The following is a 20,847-nucleotide window of genomic DNA, read 5'->3' as shown; positions in this document are numbered from 1 at the left end:
CTCCATATTTACTTTCTTAACTGTTAATACCTCTGCTGGTGAGACCCACCAGGGTGTTTTAGTCTCTAACAGCCTTTTATTTCTTTCCCACACCTCGTACAGAGATCTTCTTATCACATGATTCGTAAACCCGGTATGTGATTTCTTTTTGTCATAACATAAATATGCATGCCATCCAAATCTATTGTTAAAACCTTCCAAATCTAACAAGTCCGTATTCTCTAGAGTTATCCATTCTTTTATCCAACAGATACAAGACGCTTCATAATAAAGTCTCAAGTCTGGCAGGGCGAATCCACCTCTTTCTTTCTTATCTACCAAAATTTTATGTTTTATTCTAGGTTTTTTCCCCTGCCAGACAAATCTTGATAAAATCTTTTGCCACTCTTGGAATTGCCTCGTACCTTTAACCACAGGTATAGTTTGAAATAGGAATAACATCTTAGGTAATACATTCATCTTTATTGTTGCGATTCTTCCTAAGAATGACATTTTCATATTAGTCCATCTTTCCATGTCTTTCTTTATTTCCTTCCATACTTGTTCGTAATTATCACTATAAAGATTAATATTCTTTGCTGTCATCCATATTCCCAGATATTTTACCTTTTTAGCCACGTCGAGTCCATGTTTTAACTGTAATTCCTGTTTTTCTTCTTTCGTCATATTCATTGCCATAACCTTGGTTTTTTGTCTATTTAATTTGAATCTTGCCAATTGACCAAATTTCTCCATTACTTCTATAGCTTCTGCAACACTTTCCTTTGGATTTTCCAATGTTAAAACTAAATCATCTGCGAAGGCTTTCACTTTAAATTGCTTTGCACCTACCTTAATACCTCTAATTGTAGATAGGTCTCTTAATCTGATCAATAATATTTCCAGGACCATGATGAACAATAACGGTGATAAAGGGCAGCCCTGTCTAGTTCCTTTTGTGATTTCAAAATATTCTGTTAGGGTGTTATTAATTATCAATCTTGCCTTTTGCTCTGAATAAATCGCCTCGATCCCATTCACGAATGTATTCTTCCCAACCATTGATTCCAAATTCCTCTTCATGAATTGCCAAGATATATTGTCAAAAGCTTTCTCAGCATCTACAAACATCAAAACAGCTGGTTTATCTATCTTGGTCTCCAGATATTCTATTACATCTATTATGTGTCTTACATTATCCTTTAACTGTCTACCAGGAAGAAAACCAGCCTGATCCTTATGTATTATTTGATTTAAAACTTCTTTCAATCTCTTGGACATTATATCTGCGAAAAGTTTGTAATCATTATTCAATAATGAGATTGGTCTATAATTTTTAACTTCTAAGCCATCCGTATCCGGCTTTGGGATCAATGTTATGTATGCCTCTTTCCATGTATTTGGGATCTTTCCCCCCAACAGAATATCATTCATCATTTCCTCTAAAACTGGAACCAACAGTTCATTCAGTACTTTATAATATTTCGCCGTTAAACCATCTGGTCCTGGAGCTTTACCTTGTTTCATTCTCCCTATTGCTTGTTGTAATTCTTGTGTCGTTATCCTGTTATTTAGCTTCTTCCTCTCTTCTTCTGGAATTGGTTTCAAGCCATATTTTCCTAGATACTCACTGATCTTCTTCTCATCTTCTTTCTTTTTGCAATACAAATCCTTATAGAATTTTTGAAAGGTTTTCTTAATCTCCTTTGGATCTTCCGTCACTCCTCCCTCTGTTTTAATCTTAGTTATTATGTTCTGATTTTGACGTTTCCTTAACTGCCAAGCCAACAGTTTTCCTGTTTTATTCGCCGATTCGAAATTTCTTTGTCTCATTTGTTTTATTTTCCACTCAATCTCCTGATTGATCAACATGGAGAATTGTGTCTGTAACATCTTTATATTATTCTTTATTTGCTGATTCTCGGGTTTATCAATCAGGTTCTTCTCATTTTCCATGAGACATTTCAAAATTTCTTCTTTCTTCCTTTCTTTCTTTCGTTTCAGAAAACTGTTTTGCTGTATTAGAAAGCCTCTCATCACTGCTTTACTTGCATCCCATACCATATCCAGTCCGGTATCTTTGTGTAAATTCCAATGAAAGTAGTCTTTCAGGGTCTTCTTAGCTTTCGAGACCACCTCTTTATCATCAAATAGATCTTCCTTCATTCTCCACCTGAAGGACTTTTGGTCTTTGCTTTTCAATTCCATGAATATAGAATTATGGTCTGACAGTGTACGTGGTATTATCTCTGTTTTACTCACCCTGGGCACTAGTTCCTTGGAGATCCACATGTTATCTATCCTTCCCGAACTCTGATTTGGTTCTGAGAAGAATGTAAATTGTTTAGTTGTAGGGTGCCTCAGTCTCCAAATATCCACTAGACCCAGGTTTTCTACTAGTTCAAAAAAGGATTTTGGTAATTTACCTTCATTCTTCCTTTTCTTGGTCCTATCCAATTCTGGCACTGTCACTCCATTAAAATCGCCCATAAGCATTATCTTTTGATCCATATATTCAGTCAGCCTTTCCTCCAGATTCTTGTAGAATTCAGCTTTATTTTCATTCGGTGCATAGATTCCCACCACTAACATTTTTTCTCCCTCAATCGATATTTGAGCCGCGATTATTCTTCCTTCTTCATCTTTAAAAATCAATTTCGGATCTAATTTCTCCTTTATATACAAGACCACTCCTCTCTTTTTCTTTTCCATCGAATTTATAAACTCTTTACCCAACCTTTTATTTTTAAGAATATAACTATGTTTTTTTGCCACATGTGTTTCCTGAAGACAAATTATATCCAAATTCTTCTTCTTCAAAACATGATCAATTTTATTCCTTTTAATCTTATTATTCAAGCCATTCACGTTCCAGGAATGTATCTTCAATGCCATTTTACTTCCTACTATCAGGAAGAACAAAAAATTATTTTCCTAAACTTGGTCGGGTTCTTTATTTAAATCCTTATCTTCTTCTTCTTCTTCCTCTCTCTCTGATTCCTCTTCTTTCTCTTGATCTTGGTCTTCTTCCTCTGCCTTTTCTTCTTCTTCCTCTCTTCTCTTTCTCCTCCTTCTTTGTGGTCTTGGGTCTTCTTCCTCTTCCGCTGTTAGTTCTGCTAGAACAGCCAGTTCTGGGTCCAACTCTCCCAAAAAAATTTCGTACTTCCTCAAGAATTTTCCGATATCCTGTATACTTGTCAGCACATGTCTCTTCTCCTTATAATGAAACATCATTCCCTCGGGGTATTCCCATCTATGTTGAATTCCATTTTTCTTAAGCAAGGCCACCATTGCTTTATAATTATCGCGTTTTTTCAAAAATCTTCCTGGTATCTCTTTAAACACAATTATAGGCTTGCCACTGATGATTAGCTTGTTGGTGAAACTCAGTCTTAAAATCTCATTTTTCATCTCCATTGTATTGAATATCACCACACAATCACCAGGTGCTTTCCTTGCTTTGGCCTTTGCTGATTTCACCTTAATTCTAAACACATTTACAATTGTCTGACTCACTTCTTCATCTGTTTTTCCCATCCATTTTGCCAATTCAGCAATTATTCTCGATTTGATATCTTCTCCCGTTTCTTCAGGAATACCCCTCAATTTCAAATTCAACTGTCTTTGTTTCATTTCTATCAATGCTGAATTGTCAAGCATTTGTTCATGTGCCTTATCCAGTTTTTTCACTTTGTCTTTCACTTTATCCGTTTCCTTTTTAACCTCTTTTACTTCTTTTTGTGTCTTCTTAATTGAATCTTCCATTGTTTTGGATCTCACTGACAGATCTTTTATCTGAGTCGAAAGCTCTCCCACCGCTCCTTCAATCTTCTTGTCAATCTCTCCCAATTTCTTATCCATTCGCTGTTCACTATGTTTAAATTCATCTTTAATTTTTTGCCATAAAGCTTCTAGATCTTTAACTTCTTCTTGTTTAGAGCCTCTTCTGTCTTTCGGTGTGCTTGCCGGCTTCTTTTCCTCTTTACCTGCCATTTTTATTCAGGAGGGAAACAAAAACAAACAAACAAACAAAAAAAAGACAAAGAAAATCCCCCTTCTCACCACTAAAGGGTACTGCTCAAAATCCCAAGTTCCTGCAATACCCAATTTACCCCCAGATGGCACTATACTTTGTCCCAACTCCTGAGTATGTATATTCCCTTCTCCACCACTGGGTGGTATACTCTCAATTCTCAGTCCTCTTTCAATACTTTTCCACTCTCAGTACATAGAAGGATTACAGATTGCAATTCCCCTTAACTCAGTCCCTCCTTAATAAGCTCCCTTCCGCTTCTTACTCAATTGAGTTCACCTTTAATTTCAAAGACCTAAAACAAAGAAGCCAAGTCCCGCAACTCTTCAGCCACTTGCAGGCTTAATCCACATATAGAATCCAATGCGACCCAAAACAAGTTAAAAGCTTCAGCCACTTGCAGGCTTAATCCAATTAGGGAGAGTAAAGACCCCAGATCTGCATTTCTAAAGCTGTAAATCCCTCTCTTCAGCCTCTTGATGGCTCAATCCAAGATCGGCCCCCCCTTCAGAGCTCAAAGTTAGTGTAGAAATACTCTACTCATAATTGTTTTAGAAGTCAGCCTTCTCCTCCCCCTCCTTCAGTGCTGCAGCGATGTTAAAACAGCTTTCAGGCAACTCAAAACCGATCGTATTTTCTGGGCTAGAGCACAGATAATACACAGTATCTAATTAGGGAGAGTAAAGACCCCAGATCTGCATTTCTAAAGCTGTAAATCCCCCTCTTCAGCCTCTTGATGGCTCAATCCAAGATCGGCCCCCCCTTCAGAGCTCAAAGTTAGTGTGAAAATACTCTACTCATAATTGTTTTAGAAGTCAGCCTTCTCCTCCCCCTCCTTCAGTGCTGCAGCAATGTTAAAACAGCTTTCAGGCAACTCAAAGCCGATCGTATTTTCTAGGCTAGAGCACAGATTATACACAGTATCTAATTAGGGAGAGTAAAGACCCCAGATCTGCATTTCTAAAGCTGTAAATCCCCCTCTTCAGCCTCTTGATGGCTCAATCCAAGATCAGCCCCCCCTTCAGAGCTCAAAGTTAGTGTGGAAATACTCTACTCGTAATTGTTTTAAAAGTCAGCCTTCTCCTCCCCCTCCTTCAGTGCTGCAGCGATGTTAAAACAGCTTTCAGGCAACTCAAAGCCGATCGTATTTTCTGGGCTAGAGCGCAGATAATACAAAGTATCTAGATCACTTGCAGATCCACCACCAAGATAGAGACAAAGTATCAATATAGAGTCTTTAGGTAATTCTTTTCACCCCTCAAAACTTGCCTTGTTACAAAATAAACAAGGGCTTCTGCAAAACTCACTCCGCAGGCAGGCAGTTTCACTTTCCATAGCTCAGCTCCTCCGATTTTCTTACTGCGCCATTTTCTCCCGCTGCTGGGACGGGCCCCGTTTTTGCGCCCCACAGCTTCACAAATCCGATTTCTAATCAATAGCCAATTATCTCCTCCGTCTTTTGACACGGATTATTTATAATTTAAGAGAACTTGCTGCTTACCATCGGAAGCCAGAGACTGCGCTTAACGGAGCCAGTGGTCTCTCCCCTTTCGCGCCCGCAGCTCAATCCCACGCCCGGTTCCCAGGTTATAAAAACCTAGAAAAACCAGGTGTAGGAGAGCACGCTGGGCACTGCTGGGTGCCACGACCCTCAGGGTAACCCCCCCTGAGGTTTTAGAAGTCCGCAGAGCCTTTGCGTGACTTCAAAGCGCTCCGTTAAGCTCGAGATTCCCCGAGGGGCTATCTCGCACTTCCTTTGATGTCCGCAGCTCGCCGGAAGCTCCGCCCATACAACTTTTTGGAGATTGGGCTACATTAGGAAGCTCTTGTGTGGGTCGTGAGAGACAAGGATCACTCTCTAACTTGGAATCTTTTTCTTCCCCCACTTTAACTTCTTCATGCCCTTTTACTGCAACTTGACTCAGACTAGTTTTATCTACTTTCCCCCAGCCTTGATAAAGTAAGTTGTTTTCCTTCGCATCACTGGTCTTAGTAAACGTATCCCCTAAAGTACTTGGTGGGCTAATGATCCCTTCTGGGTTCTGAGTAATTTGCATTAACAATGAATCATGTAGCAGCCCCTCAGTGTCTTCCTTTTGCTTTTTAGCCAAACTAAGGGTTTGGTTCGCAATCACAGGTTCTATAAACATTTCTTTTCCTTCCCTGGCTTGTGTAGCTTGGACTTCCTTATCTAAAAGTCTCTTGCTCAAGCCCAACTTCTCAGGGCTTTCAGGCGTTAATTCCTTATTATTTGCAGCTGCCTCAAAACAAGACTGTAAACTTGTATCAGCCTTTTGGCTCTCAGCAAACTTTGAGGGTTGATTAGAAACTAAAGGAATTAAAACTGTTTCAGAATTTCTCTCAGCAACTGTGTCAATGCTGGGTAACTGTTGCTGGCTTGGTGCTCTAGTTATCACCTTTGCACTCTGTACATGTTCAATAAGATCCCAACCGATTAACGCTGCTGCTGGGATTTCTGGTGACACAGCCACTTGCCATTGGCCTGACCAATTTTTAAATCTTAGCTGTACCGAAGCTACTGGCAAGGTTGCAGGAGTTAAGGAGATTCCCTTCAGCGTGATTGTTTTTCCTGGGATATAAGCGTTTTTATCGACAACCTGAGAGTGCAATACAGTCACCCGCGAGCACAAATCTTTCAGAGCTATAAAATGTTGACCCTCAATCCATATTTCTTCCCCTGTTCGATTTAATAAAATCTCATCTCTCTGAATAAGGTAACATTCCATCACTCTAGCTATGGGTACTGTCTCCCCTGGTTGAGGCCTATCCGTGTGTGGCATTGCCGTGGCAACTTCAGCTTCAGCAGAGGTCGACTCCAAGGCTCTGACACAATATGTCTGCTTGAGAGACCTGCTATTATATATCTTATGTTTTCCTGGCTCATTTCTACAAAAGGCTTGCCGGTGCCCTTTGCGACCACATCCCCAACAAATGATTTTGGGCTTTTCACCCCCACCACTTTTTATACATTTTTCCTCAGCTGCCCCCGATATGGTGGATGTCGTATTTGGTCCTGAGGGGAAATTTTTCTTTACCAATTCCGAGGTAAATTTTGTTGGTGAATTTGGCTTTTTATTTTTATTTAACTCTCCCCAATGTTTTTCTTTATTTCTTGGACCATCATAGGCGTGATCTCGTATTTCATTAATCTCATCCCCCAATCTAGCAGCTTCTAGTATCGTTGCAGGTCTCTTTTCCTTAATGAGAAATTTTAAATGAGTATTGATGGTGTCATAAAACTGCTCTAAGGCAATAACTTCTTTAATTTTCTCCACAGAATCTGCACCCTCTTGTTCCAACCATTTGTTTAAATAATTTGTTAACTTAGCCCCCAGCTGGGCGAAAGTCTCCTCACGCAATTTACTGGCGCTCCTAAACTGTTGTCTTAAATGTTCTGAGGTAATCCCAAACCTCGAAAAAACTAGTTGTTTAAAAGAACCAAAATCTTTGGACTGTTCCAAGGGCATTTGTGAATAAATATCAGTTGGAGCCCCACTTCTAGCTCTCAGGATTGACATTTTCTCATCTTTAATTTTAAAATCTTCACATGCCCTCTCAAAAGAAATTATGAATGCCTCAGGACTATCCCTGTCCTTATATTCAGGAAAACGCTTCAAATCTACCTTACTAGTAGTTTGCGCAAGTGTATTATTACTGTTGTTCTGGTTTTCCTGTGCTGTTAATTCTAATTTTTTCAATTCCAGTTGAAATTGCATTTCTCTCTCTCTCAGTTCTCTCTCTTTCTCTTTCTTCAGCTTGTAATCTCATTTCTGTTTCTCTTTCTCTTAATTGTCTTTCTTCTCTTTCCCTCTCAAAAGTCATTTCTTTTTCTCTTCTCTCAGCTTGTAATCTCATTTCTGTTTCTCTCAACTGATATTCCTTCTCTAATTTCCACCTCTCAAATTCCTCAGACATTTGTGGAACCCTCCCCTCAGATGGGGTTTCACTAACTGTTTCAACTCTAGACTCTTCAATTTGTAAAGACCCATTTTCCTCCTGGGTTCTTTCAACAGAGGTTTCCCTCATAGCTGGTTTACTTTTCTTCGGTGGCATATTTTTTATTATTTGTTGGTTGTTTAATAAAGTTGGTTGAAATAAAAGATTGTCTCTTTAAAACTATTTCTTCCGGCTGGGTTTTCCAAAATTAGGTGTAAAGTCACGCCTAAGATTCCCTTTTAACCTTTTCCAGCGTACTTTATCAACCTCTCCAAATAAAAACCTCTCAGCCAAAATAGTTTTGAAATTAAAGTAAGTCTGTCTCCTCTACAATCTCTCAGCAATTAGGAACTCTGCACCGCACCCTAGGGCCAGTTAATTTCTCTCAGAATTAACCCTCTCCCCTTCCAGGTGTATGCCCTTCCTTTCTCACTGGATTGTAGGCTCTTACTTAATTTCTAGTACTTTCAATCTTTCTTTATTCCTGACACTTTCTGTCAGAAAACTCAAAATTGTCAGTCTCTCAAATAACTAGGCGTGTGGGTGTTGGATTCGAAACGCGACGCTGCCACCAATTTATGCCTCACTTATATCGATCAATCTATCTATCCCACCGCTACCACCAGTTTATGTCGCGGTCACTCTGACCTGCACATCACCCCCGGACGTTTCACGGTCTATTGATGATGTGCCAATGACAAAATAAATACCTTCAGACACTCACACACCTCAGACCAGGATAAGGTAAAATAAAACAAGATGATTTATTGTGTACATAAGCTTAATGGTTGCAGTACAAATCTTAGATGTCCCAAATTACAGATGGTTCCTATACCGGCCTATTACCTCTAAATATAAATTACCGGCCTATTACCGCTAAAGTCAACTAAATAAATATTTGTAACAAATCACACAGCTCTGTATCCTATCTGCCTATAATCACTATCTCTTATCCACCTCAATATTAAACCAGCTCTCTCTGCGAATAACCAACCAACTCCTAACTCCACACCAACTCAACAACTCAACTGACTTCAACTACTCACTGACTCCAGGGGTGGGGTTTTTATACTCCCCCAGAGCCCTCCCCCCTGGGTTCTCAGAGTTCTATTAAGATTAACCCTCTACAACCTGGCTAATTTTTAAGCTGATCGCTACAGCTGGCAACCCCATAAAAGAACAACTCCTGTTTCTGCGCATAAGTTTCTGGCAACTGCAGGAGATGGAAAAGAAATAGGATTTAATTAGCATAAGTGTTGTGGGATGATTCTCAGCTTCATGAACATTAAAGGACTAGTACATCCAGCAGTGTAGAAATTGGGATATGTGCCACGAAAGCTGAAAGTACGTTTCCGAGCACAGTTCAAAGTGTTGGTGCTGACCTTTAAAGCCCTAAACGGCCTCAGTCCAGTATACCTAAAGGAGCGTCTCCACCCCCATCATTCTGCCCGGACACTGAGGTCCAGCTCCAAGGGCCTTCTGGCGGTTCCCTCATTGCGAGAATCCAAGTTGCAGGGAACCAGGCAGAGGGCTTTCTCGGTGGTGGCGCCTGCCCTGTGAAATGCCCTCCCATCAGATGTCAAAAAGGAAAACAGCTACCAGATTTTTAGAAGACATCTGAAGGCAGCCTTGTTTAGGGAGGTTTTTAATGTTTAAGAAATTAGTGTATTTAATGTTTCTGTTGGAAGCCGCCCAGAGTGGCTGGGGAAACCCAGCCAGATGGGCAGGGTATAAATAAATTATTATTATTATTATTATTATTATTATTACTCAGTCCTTAATTTTAAAGAGCATTTTAATTAAAGAATAGGAAAAAAGAGAAAGTTACTTTGAATATAATACTGATCACCAAAGCACACAAAGAATTACAGTATATACAGCAGGAATACTAACAGGAAGAGCAAGGAAGCTATCATCTCCTCCCTGGGAGCTTGCATACCCAGGTCATTGCACTTGGCCACTATTTTGTGTAATGGGAAATAGGTCAGTGTGTAAAAGCAAGATGGAAAAAATAGCATTGTTTATCATGCAATACCAAGATTTATTGTCTGTGACCCTGCAATAATAGCAATGCTAGCTTAAGCTCAACCTCTTCTAAATATAGGGCCGGTACTGGCCATGTTGCAGGCTACCAGGAAATAAACGTTAATTTTGTAATATAAATCAGCCTTCACCAACCCGGTACCCCTCCAGATGTTTTGGAATGTGACTCCTATCAGCTACATCCAGCATGGCTGTGTGGCTGGTGCTGATGGGGAATTGGAGTTCAACACACTTGAGGGACAACTGTGTTGTGAAAGGTCGAGCAAACACATTAGCATTGAACAGTTATATGTACAAAAAGTAAAAAAAAAATAGTTTAAAAAGAGTGAGAACTGCGTGCTCATGAGCAACTCTTCTGCTTCCCTTCCTTCAACACTGCTCCCGAGTTTTGAGGCCAGGAGTGCTAGTTCACATAAGAAGTAGTTCCTGTATAGCAGGGGTGGCCAACTCCCAAGAGACTGTGATCTGCTTTCAGAATTAAAATCTGGAGGTGATCTACCCCCATTTTGGGGGGTTTGGCTCAAAGTTGTTGAGCTTCTTTTAGGGAGAAGGAAAGGGGGGGGTGACCAGATTTGGTAACCTTTTGGGGGGAGCACTGCCCAAATACTTTTCTTACGGGGGACAACAGAAACTTTTGGTACGCCGCACAAACTCCTTTACCCACTCCATTAATCCAGTGTTTCCCAACCTTGTGCCTCCAGATGTTTTGAGACTACAATTCCCATCATCCCTAGCTAGCAAGACCAGTGGTCAGGAATGATGGAAATTGTAGTCCGAAAACAGCTGGAGGCACAAGGTTTGGAAACACTGCATTAACCTATCAAGATTTCTTAACAAATACATGCCTTCATCCATTGTTAGTGTGACACCTGCACCACCATTTTGGTAACCAACTGTTCGATATCAGGTGAGTACTGTGTCAGGGCCAGCTTCAGGGAATCCTTAAGGTGCTCATCTGTCATGTTTGAACGTTGCTTACTCTTTGTCATTTCTAAATATGAAAATGCAGCTTCACACAAAAAAGTAGAACCAAAACATGAGTGTAAAATTTCACTGCATCTTCTCAAATTTGGAAATTTCTGTCTGAGCACAAACTTCCAAAATGATTCTTCTTCTGCACGGGTCCTCAGAAAAATGTCATTTTTCAGAGTTAATATCTAATTTTCAAGAGATATTTTGCACAATGAGTAACTTGTACTGATAATGACAGCAATTTTTAAAATGTTCAAATCAGAATGGAATGGAAATGACATGTATGCTACAATTAATTCAATTTTTTCAAAGTCGCCAAATCTTTTTACTAACTCCAGAATAACAGAACCAATTTCAACCACATACTTCTCTGTTTGAAAAACAAAGTCAGGATTTTTTCCCAGATGGCCCTGCATATTAGGAAAGTGATCAAAAATTTTGATTGTAAGATCAGCCATCCACCTCTATCTCTCTCTCTCCCCCCCCCACCCCCCAGCTGGGTGCCAGCTAGCAGCATCCATCCACCTCTCTCTCCCCTCCCCACCCCCCAGCTGGGAGCCAGCTGCTAGAGTGTCTCTCTCTCTCTTTTGCTATCTGGCTCCTAGTGGCTCTGAGTCGCGGCTCCCACTTTCCTCCAGCTACTCACTTGGGTCCTGTTACTTGCTGAGGAAAGTGGAGCCATCCCACGCAGGCACGCAAACTCACGCACACCCCTCCCTCTCTGCCGGCATGAGGGAGGAGGAGCCGGGGAGCTCTAGGCAGGCAAGAGAGACGGGGAGCAATCCAGCCATTCTGTGCAATGCACTAACACAGTCACACATAAGCTCTGTATCTGGAAGAGGGAAGGAGCTCTCCCTGCAATTGCCTATGGTTATTGAGCTTTTTGTGGGGGAGGGACAAGAGTTATTGAGGGGTTTTTTTAGGGGGAGAGCTCTTTCTTTTCTTTTAGGCTGGTGGTCACTAAGGAACCCACAATCTACCGGCGATCGACCAGAAACGTCCTTGGGATCTACCAGTAGATCGCGATTGACCTGTTGGCCATGCCTGCTGTATAGCATCACAGAAATTGGCCCAGGACAGAAAGGCTGTAATGTGCCAAACACTGTTATGTTTCATGAAGTCTGGTCTTTATGAAAAGAAATGCAGCACTAAAGAGACACAAAACGGTGGGTAAAGAGAGAGAGAGAGGGAGAGGGAGTCTTTTGTATTCTTTCCCTCATCTACCCCAAAAGGAGAGAAAGAAAAAAGTTACTCTTTTAAACTTTACTACAACTCCTGTGACTATAAAGTTATGCCATAAGTCATTACAGCACTTTTCACACATGCAAAACAACTAATTTCCCGATTTTCATTTTCTTTGAGTAGTGCATCATCAAGGCCACGGTGTATCAACAAAAGTCTTTCTCGACTTGTTTCCATGTCCTTTGCCAGATTGCTTTACTTCTTTGCTGGGAAGGGGGAAATAAATCACAAAATTATTATCTGAAATTAGGGGCACTTTAAAAACAAACAGTTAAATCTGATAAATTTAGTAAATGCCTTCAGAACTTAAGGTAGGGTTGCTTGAGATAGCAATAATAGTCATTCGCTATACAGTGGTACCTCAGGTTAAAAACCTAATTTGTTCCGGAGGTCCGTTCATAACCTGAAACTGTTCTTAACCTGAGACACCACTTTAATGTTGGGAAAGATTGAGGGCACTAGGAGAAGGGGACGACAGAGGATGAGATGGTTGGACAGTGTTCTCGAAGCTACGAACATGAGTTTGACCAAACTGCAGGAGGCAGTGGAAGACAGGAGTGCCTGGCGTGCTATGGTCCATGGGGTCACGAAGAGTCAGACATGACTAAACAACTAAACAACAACAAAACAACAATAATAATACTGTATATTTCTGCATATAAGACTAGGAAAATCTTTTCAAAAGTCAGGGGTCGTATTATATGCCGGGTCGTATTTATTATACGATGAGTATATCCCAAACTCTATATTTTACCTGGAAAAGTTGGGGGTCATCTTATATGCCCAGTTGTCCTATACGCTGGAATATTTGGTAATTTATTATTTATACCCCACCCATCTGGCCGAGTCTCCCCAGCCACTCTGGGCGGCTCCCAATTGAATATTAAAACAATACAGCATATTTAGCTAATGGGGCCTCCCGCTGCCACCACGTCGCCAGAGCACAATTTCTGTTCTCATCCTGAAGCAAAGTTCTTAATGCGAGGTACTATTTCTGGGTTAGTGGAGTCTGTAACCTGAAGCGTATGTAACCTGAAGCGTATGTAACCCAAGGTACCTGAAAGATCAGCATCAGTTGGTTTTTGCAGCTATTTTAGTTCTACAAATCTATTCAAGGATGTGCAAATGTAGGGAGGTGGAACATATTCGGATGGTCCGCCCCCACCACTTAATGGATCCAAATTGTTTCCAGAGTGGTAGGGGATGCTTTATCCCATGTTGATGGCCTTTCAGCCGATTCCCTGGTGGCCCGCTGGAATGTGGAGTTAACTAGGGCTATTGACTGCTTGGCTCCAAAGCGCCCTCTCGGATTGCATGCAGCCCAGACAGCCCTGTGGTTTTCCACAGATCTGAGGGCGATGAAACAATCGCTGAGATGGCTAGAGTGCCGGTGGCGGATAACTCATTCTGAATCTGACCGGACACGGGTAGGAGCTCAATGTCGAGCCTACCAAGTGGCGGTAGCGATGGCGAATAAGACCTTCTTCACCACCTCTATTGCATCTGCAGAAAACAGCAGCAGGAGACTTTTTCAGGTGGTTCGCAGCTTAGTGGAACCACCTGCTCCATTGGGGCCCAGTCTGGGCCACATGATCTCCTACAACGATTTTGCAAATTTTTTTGCAGATAAAGTTGCTCAGATTCAGGAAGAGGTAGACTCCACCATGGGAGCAGGGCCGGGGTGGGGGAGTACTAGAGGTCTGTCTAGTCAAGTTGCATGGGATCAATTCCAATCTGTTACCTCCAAGGATGTGGACAGGCTGCTTGGACGAGTGAAACCAAGCACCTGTCTCCTTGTTCCTTGCCCATCCTGGCTAATGAAAGCTAGCCAGGAAGGGCTGGGTGATGGGCTTCATGGGTTAGTGAATGCTTCTCTCCGTGAGGGAGCCTTCCCGAACCCGCTTCCCGAACCCGAGTGGTTGCTGAACAATTCCAGGCACGCCTGGAAGCAGCAGGCCATTTGGATCCCTTCCAGTCAGGATTCAGGCCTCATCATGGGACTGAAACTGCCTTGGTTGCACTGGTTAATGATCTCCGGTGGGCTAGGGACAAAGGTGAGAGCTGATCCTGCTGGATCTCTCAGCGGCTTTTGACACCATCGAGCATAACATCATTCTGGACCGTCTAGAGGGGCTGGGAGCTGGGGGCACTGTTATACAGTGGTTCCGCTCTTTCCTCCTGGGCCATGTTCAGAATGTGGTGGGGGGATGAGTGTTCAGCACTGATGGCCTGCTGGCGGTTCCCTCGTTGCGAGAAGCCAAGTTACAGGGAACTAGGCAGAGGGCCTTCTCGGTAGTGGCGCCCACCCTGTGGAACGCCCTCCCATCTGTCAAAGAGAAAAACAACTACCAGACTTTTAGAAGACATCTGAAGGCAGCCCTGTTTAGGGAGGCTTTTAATGTTTAATTTTTCTGTTGGAAGCCGCCCAGAGTGGCTGGGGAAACCCAGCCAGATGGGCGGGGTATAAATATATTATTATTATTATTATTATTATTATTATTATTATTATTATTATTTGAAGTGTAAGACTGAATGTAGAAGGTCCCAAGTTCAACCCTTTGCATCTCCAATTATGCAAAAGATCTTTACAGGACACCCTGGAGAGCCATGGTTTGTTAAACAAAATATTTTATTTTTTAAAATCTATTTTTTAATTTTTCCAATTAAAACACAATTATATCACATCAATTATTTCCATTATTTCAAATTATACAAATACATATCAACTGAACCAAATGTTATGCCAAATCATCAAATTGTTTGGCTTCCCATGCTTCAAAATCTGGGGATTCTAGATAACTGTCTGCACTGCCGTCTTTATTCTAATGTCCAAATCTTCAAACTCGCAGTCTATAATAGTCCCGATCTTTTCCAACAGTCACTCAAAGTCCATAATAATCCCGATATTTTCCCACAATCCCTCTAGATGTTTTCTTTCTTTCAATTTTGCCACAGCTGCTGAGATAAACATCAAACGAGATTTAACGCATATTCATTCTCCTGTGTGAATTTTATCCAGTCCGACCTCCCCATAAATCTCTCTTTATCTGGAGTGCCTCTCCTGCTGCGTCGGCCGTCGAGCGCAAACAAGCGCCATCTTGCATGACTCAGATCGTTTTCCACCTTCTTCTCAGGCTTCTTAAACTGTCCATCTATCACAAAATTACAGCTTTATCAGGCAAGGCCCAGCCAGTTCAAATTATGCACAGTCTCTTAGCAGATTTATGGCTCTCCTTGCCCTTTAGCTGCACTTTGCTTCAGACCGCTGTTCAAATTCAATGTGCATCACACCTCGTAAATCCACCCAACAACTCCAGGCACACTCCAACAACTTATCCGATTGGGGAGGTTTTTCCTCTAACAGCTTTACGCAAACAGCTTCTAAAAACATACTAAATAGCAATCCTCTAATTATATAAAGTCCGATAATCACACAGGTCGTTTCCATTTCTCATTTGTTCCAAATACCAGGGCAGTCCGTCCGGGAAGGTGGTAAGTGCCTCTTAAAGTATTAAAAAAATAAAAAATTCACTTCCCTTTTCGTTCCGTCCCAATCAATCTTTCTTCTGAAAATTCCTTGGCAGTATCTTCTCCCCCTTCTTTTGAAGCATGTCCATGAATTTAATTCCAATTATCCTCTTTAATCATGGAGATCTCGCTCACACAGGGTGGCCTCCGGGAGTTCCGGCCCCCATGGGTGCTCGGCCCAGGCCCCCCCACCCCTCAAAGAGTCAGGGTGGGTTAGGGGGCATCCATGGGCCAGTGCCCCCGTCAAAACCCGGGGGGTGGGGAGACTGCTATTACTCCCCTAGCAGCCGCCAAATTCCCCATGAAGGTCGGAGAGGTGGAAAAGGGGTCAGCCATTTTCCCCCACGAGTGAAACCGGAAGCCGGTTTGTTAAACAAATTATGGCTTAGCATGATGTGTTTGGCCCATCTGGCTCTGACTGTGAGGGGCTCTCTACGGTGTTCTGTAAAGATCTAGTGGTTTCTAGCTATTCCTTTGTAGCTTAGCAAACATGTTGGGTGGGGTGGCTAAACAAACCAGAGTTAAAGAAGGGTGTTGGGCTTGTGACTACACCAAGCCATAATTAACACAAACTAAGTTTCACAAGCCAACAATAAATCATGGCTTTAGACTGTAGTGTGCTGATACCAAACAAACAATAGTTTAGGTGGTTGGCAGGGTTTGGATGGTCAAACTACGGCTTAATAAACTGTAGTTTAATTTACCATGGCTTACTGTTATGTGCAAATGAAATGTCAGTACAAGGCAGGTTTGAATGTCCATGTGGAGAAACAGTGACATGACCAGGTTATGTGAATGAATGCTGTTCTGTTATAAAAAGGGTTTGATTTGTAAATAGTTCTGAATGAGACAAAAAGATTGGCAGTTTACTTCTAACAGAGACCTGGAACATAAAAGGTTTTCTTCAGTTAGCGTAACAAGAAAGAGTTATGCTAACACAATTAATAAAAGGGGTGACTATATGCCTTGCAAGGCTTTCCATGATGTCAGTGGACATTGGAGACCAGCTTCTTAAGACAGGGTAGTGGAACCAAAAAGGTCAAACTGTGGCAGATCTTCTTAGTTAAAAATCAACAAGACGTTGGGATTACAGAGCATAATTTTTGTGTGGTTGAACTGTTTTCTGACTGAAGGCAATATAAAGACAGACAAAGCACTGACGAGAGAGAATGAAGAGGGCAGTCACAAGTCCAGACTGAGTATTTCAGCCTAGCCTACATCAAAGGGTTGCTGTGAAGAAATGGGGAGGGGGGAACCTTGAGCTCCTTGCAAAAAAGGTAGGATATAAATTGAATAATAATGTCCTCTTATTTTACACTTCAAGTATCCCCATCGACTCTTTAACACAGTACAAGTGGGGTTTAATGAATTTTACTTACTTTCTCATTCAATCTAGTGTTAAGAAGATGCACAAACAGTTGGAACAAACAGATTAAACACTCATGATTATCTCATTGATGAATTGCTTGAATGACTTGCAAGTTCAGTTGCAGTCCTAGATTAATTAATCTTGATTTCCATGAAATGGATTTAGTTTAAACAGAAACCACTGAACTGAATAGCAAGCCAGAGATTAATGAAGTACATAAAACATGAACATTTCCCCCCACCCCACTCAATTCCCTGCGGATTATTAACAAAATTGGGAAATTGTAGTATTTTTAGTAACCATTAGTCTAACAGAATGATCACATCCACCACCAATACTATTTTACCTTTATTTACAAAGGAAGGAATGTATTTTTTTTTAAAAAAAAAAAACAGTAATAAAGTGGCAATTCAAAATGTTGCAGTGGGGAGGGGTGTTCATGGTCAGGGTTCCTGACCACCAGCTAAGCAATGTTGCAGGAAACTCTTCCCCCTGACGCTGTGTGTGCCTGGCAACTTTGCCTGTAGACCATTCGCAGCCAAGTGGAATCTGCAGCAAACCTTGCATAGTAGAAGGTCCTCCCTCAGTATTCCAGTCAGTCCTACCTTCTTTCAAGATGTTCCAATCCAATTCCTCCACAGCTCCCTCAATATACTTTAACCATTTAGCATGCTTTGTACTCATTGGACTGTTTCTGTCTCATTCCCCTCTTCTCCCCTTTCAGGTTCTCTCTCTCTCTCTCTCTCCCTCCCTCTCTCTCTCTCTCTCCCTCCCCTACTGTTGCAAACCTTGGGCCTGCTGATAACCTCCGTCTGGTGTGGGGGTGTCATAATTTTGGGAACACAAGTTCCACACTCAGATAATATGTTTGCCATTAGTAAATGTTCTATTTCTGAACTGCCTTATTTGCTACAAGGCTGTGAGCCTCTCAAGGGGGGCAAACAGAGATCTACAAGTTTTACCCTGGCTCAGTAGCCAGCCATTATTTGTGCCCACTGCTGACTCCTTCCCTAGTCATCTGCATTTGCCAAAGGGCTGGGGAGGGAAGATGTAGAAGGAGAGTTGCTTCATATTATTGTTGGCTTTGGAGAAGGAAGAAGCTCCTTTCTATCACTGTTCTCCATTGCATTGCATTCTGGGCCTCAGCAGTTGACAGAAATTCTGGGAGGGCAATCTGTGGACTGCAAAGCCCCCTGCCTGGTTTAATAAGGGGTCAGGGCCATTTGATGCAGCAAGTGGGTTTATGGAGCCACAGCTGCAAAACTAAAATCTGTAAAGATTCGGGAAATAAGGAAGTTTGCCAATGGCTTTAAAGTGACGATAAACACCACTATTTGGAGACACCCGCACACACACCAATTCATAGCTAGAAAAACTGGGCCTCAGGGACTATTTTTGATGAAATATTCAAGGTTTGTGTCTTACTAGAAAAACTAATAACTAGAAGCGACTTCCGGTCTGCTGCGCTGGCGAGAGGGCGCAGAAGCCTCGAGCTCCGAGGCTTCTGGCTTTCGCGTGTGTGGGGGGAATCCCGCGTGGGTGCGCGGACCCCCAGAAACCCCGGGTTGTGCTTCCCGGGGGCATTTTGGCCCGGCAGAGCTCCTTAACGCGACTCCTCCGCTACCCGAGAAGCCTGTGACCTCTCGAGAGTTAGCGGAGTGGTAGTTGCGGGAGCCATCTTGGGCATTTTCATCACCTTCCGAAACGAAGCCCTGATCCCTCAGGCAGTTAGCAGTGGATGCCTTCCATAAATTAAAGGATTGGAAAAAGAACTCCACGTGGGAGATCTTAAAAAAATGGAAGTCGGTCTCCCACATTGGGCATTTTAAAATACAGTAACTTGATCTCTGACAAGGGAAGGGAGAGGAACAACCAATTCGTCAGAAATAAGACTTTGAAACCCTCCAGGAGACCGGACCTTGGTTTCTGGAGAGATCAGTGAATGGACTCAAAATTTGTGGATATTACGAAGAGATGATATGGTTTACTTGGATTTAATGGAATAGCCAGGACGGGACTTAAAATGGTTTCTACTATGTAATTTGATTCCTGCCACATCCGGTTTTATTATCTGCTGTTTCCCACAGGACCTAAGACCAAGGACGATGGAAGTTCCAACACCATCACAGGATTTCTACTACCAAAAGATCTTTCTGTAACTTTTGTACATTAAAGAGGAGCTGAACAAGAACAATACGCAATGGAATCAAATTTAAAAAAGACTGGAGGTGCCATGTAATGATGAAGAAAAAGACGAGGAAAGAGGACAGATCAGCTCTGAGACAATACAGGAGGAAGTACAAATGATAGACAATAAGGACACTCAAGAAAAATTTAAAAGTTACAAAGAAGAGGAGGAAGAAGGATGGCAAAATGTCCCACATGTGAGAGATGTGGGTCTGATTCAGGACTTAATTAAAGAACCCCTCAATCGAGAACCAGAGAGGACCCTTGCACTCCCAGTGAGAGGGAGCGCGGGGAAACCACTGGCAAACTGGGATGAGAGGAGGGTGCTGGGAAGCAACAAGAAAAATGGGGAAACAACATGCTGAACTCACAAAATATTGTGGGAAGTTTGCAGTGAGGGTGGGGGTGGGTTAAAAAGTCATTCATGTGGTTAAAGGCTGGATTGATGGGGAAAGTCTGACACTGGTATGAACTATGGAATTTGCTGGTTTTTCTGGATTATCTGGGTCCAGGAGAAGGAGGGAAGAATGAGTATTAAAAGAGAATTCTTTTCTGATGAAAATTTAAGTTGGGGAAGTAATTAACTAGAATGTATGTATATAAGAATTGAGTGAATAGATAAAAGTGAAAGGATATAATCAGAGAGGTAATTTTAATTAATGGGAAAATAATTGGTATTATGTGAAAACTGTTCTATAAGGATCTCGAAATGGGGAACCAATGGGGGGGGGAACCGGGGGAGTCTAAATGATATGATAATGTGATAAGAATACTAGAAATTTTTGTTTCTTCTTTTTTATGCATTTTTGTTTGGTTATGGGTTTTTCTCTTTTTCTTTTTTCTTTTTCTTCTTTTTATATTTTGTATTTTTGAATGGTTTCTTTTATGTGAAAAATGAATAAAGATGAATTTTAAAAAAACTAATAACTAGAAGCACTAATGCTTTGAAATGCGCCTCCTGTTTCATGAAAGGGGGGGGGGGTCAAAACAATGGAAAAATCCCATAGCCCCACTGAAAGCAAAGCTACTAAATACAGGCAAAACTTGCCATCATTCTAACATCACTCCTTTCGCATCTTTGCAAAACCAAGCAAAACGTTAGTAGTTAGAGAAGCAAGGAGTAAACAGCAGTTTAGTAGAAACAGTGTTAAAATCTATAGTAATTTTAGACATGCAAGAATTCCATGTAATAGGCCTTTTTCTGGATTTTACATCAGCATTCAGTGGGATTTCCCCCCAATACCCGTTGGATCAAATGAGGAAATCTGAAACCAAAAGGCAAAAAGACAAAAAAACAGCAACCCCAAAACCCAAAGTTTTGCTAAGCACTATCCCAGAAACATGTGAACCCCATGCAAAAGATAGCTCATATCTACTTTTCAGAAGGAACAAATATTTCATTCAGGAACTAATTCCTTTTGGCAAATGAATTTCTAAGATCAAAGTGGTATTTATCCTAAAACGGCCACCTGAACTTTGAAAATGTCCAGATAAGCCAAGAATTACAGAGCCATAAACTATTTTCTAATACCCATAA

General features: G+C 41.6%; 1 protein-coding gene and 1 long non-coding RNA gene across 2 annotated transcripts in view; one reads left to right on the top strand and one right to left on the bottom strand.

Moving 5' to 3' along the window:
- LOC148685988 (uncharacterized) overlaps nt 1-20,208 on the top strand; it is a 29,280-nt gene extending 9,072 nt beyond the window's left edge. The window contains exon 3 of the long non-coding RNA XR_015949649.1: nt 19,211-20,208. This is a non-coding gene — a long non-coding RNA (uncharacterized LOC148685988). The remainder of the gene's footprint in view (nt 1-19,210) is intronic.
- Nucleotides 12,278-20,847, bottom strand: part of CD47 (CD47 molecule) — a 636,578-nt gene continuing 628,008 nt past the window's right edge. Inside the window, exon 10 of the mRNA XM_088668118.1 lies at nt 12,278-12,432. Coding sequence (XP_088524244.1) covers nt 12,422-12,432 — 11 coding nt within the window. The 3' untranslated portion in view covers nt 12,278-12,421. The remainder of the gene's footprint in view (nt 12,433-20,847) is intronic.

The sequence above is a fragment of the Zootoca vivipara genome, chromosome 4 (genome assembly GCF_965207765.1).
Source record: "Zootoca vivipara chromosome 4, rZooViv2.hap1.1, whole genome shotgun sequence".
In the NCBI taxonomy this organism is placed as follows: domain Eukaryota; kingdom Metazoa; phylum Chordata; class Lepidosauria; order Squamata; family Lacertidae; genus Zootoca; species Zootoca vivipara.
The sequence above is the reverse complement of the archived record's forward strand: the minus strand, read 5'-3'. Positions and strand labels throughout refer to the sequence as shown.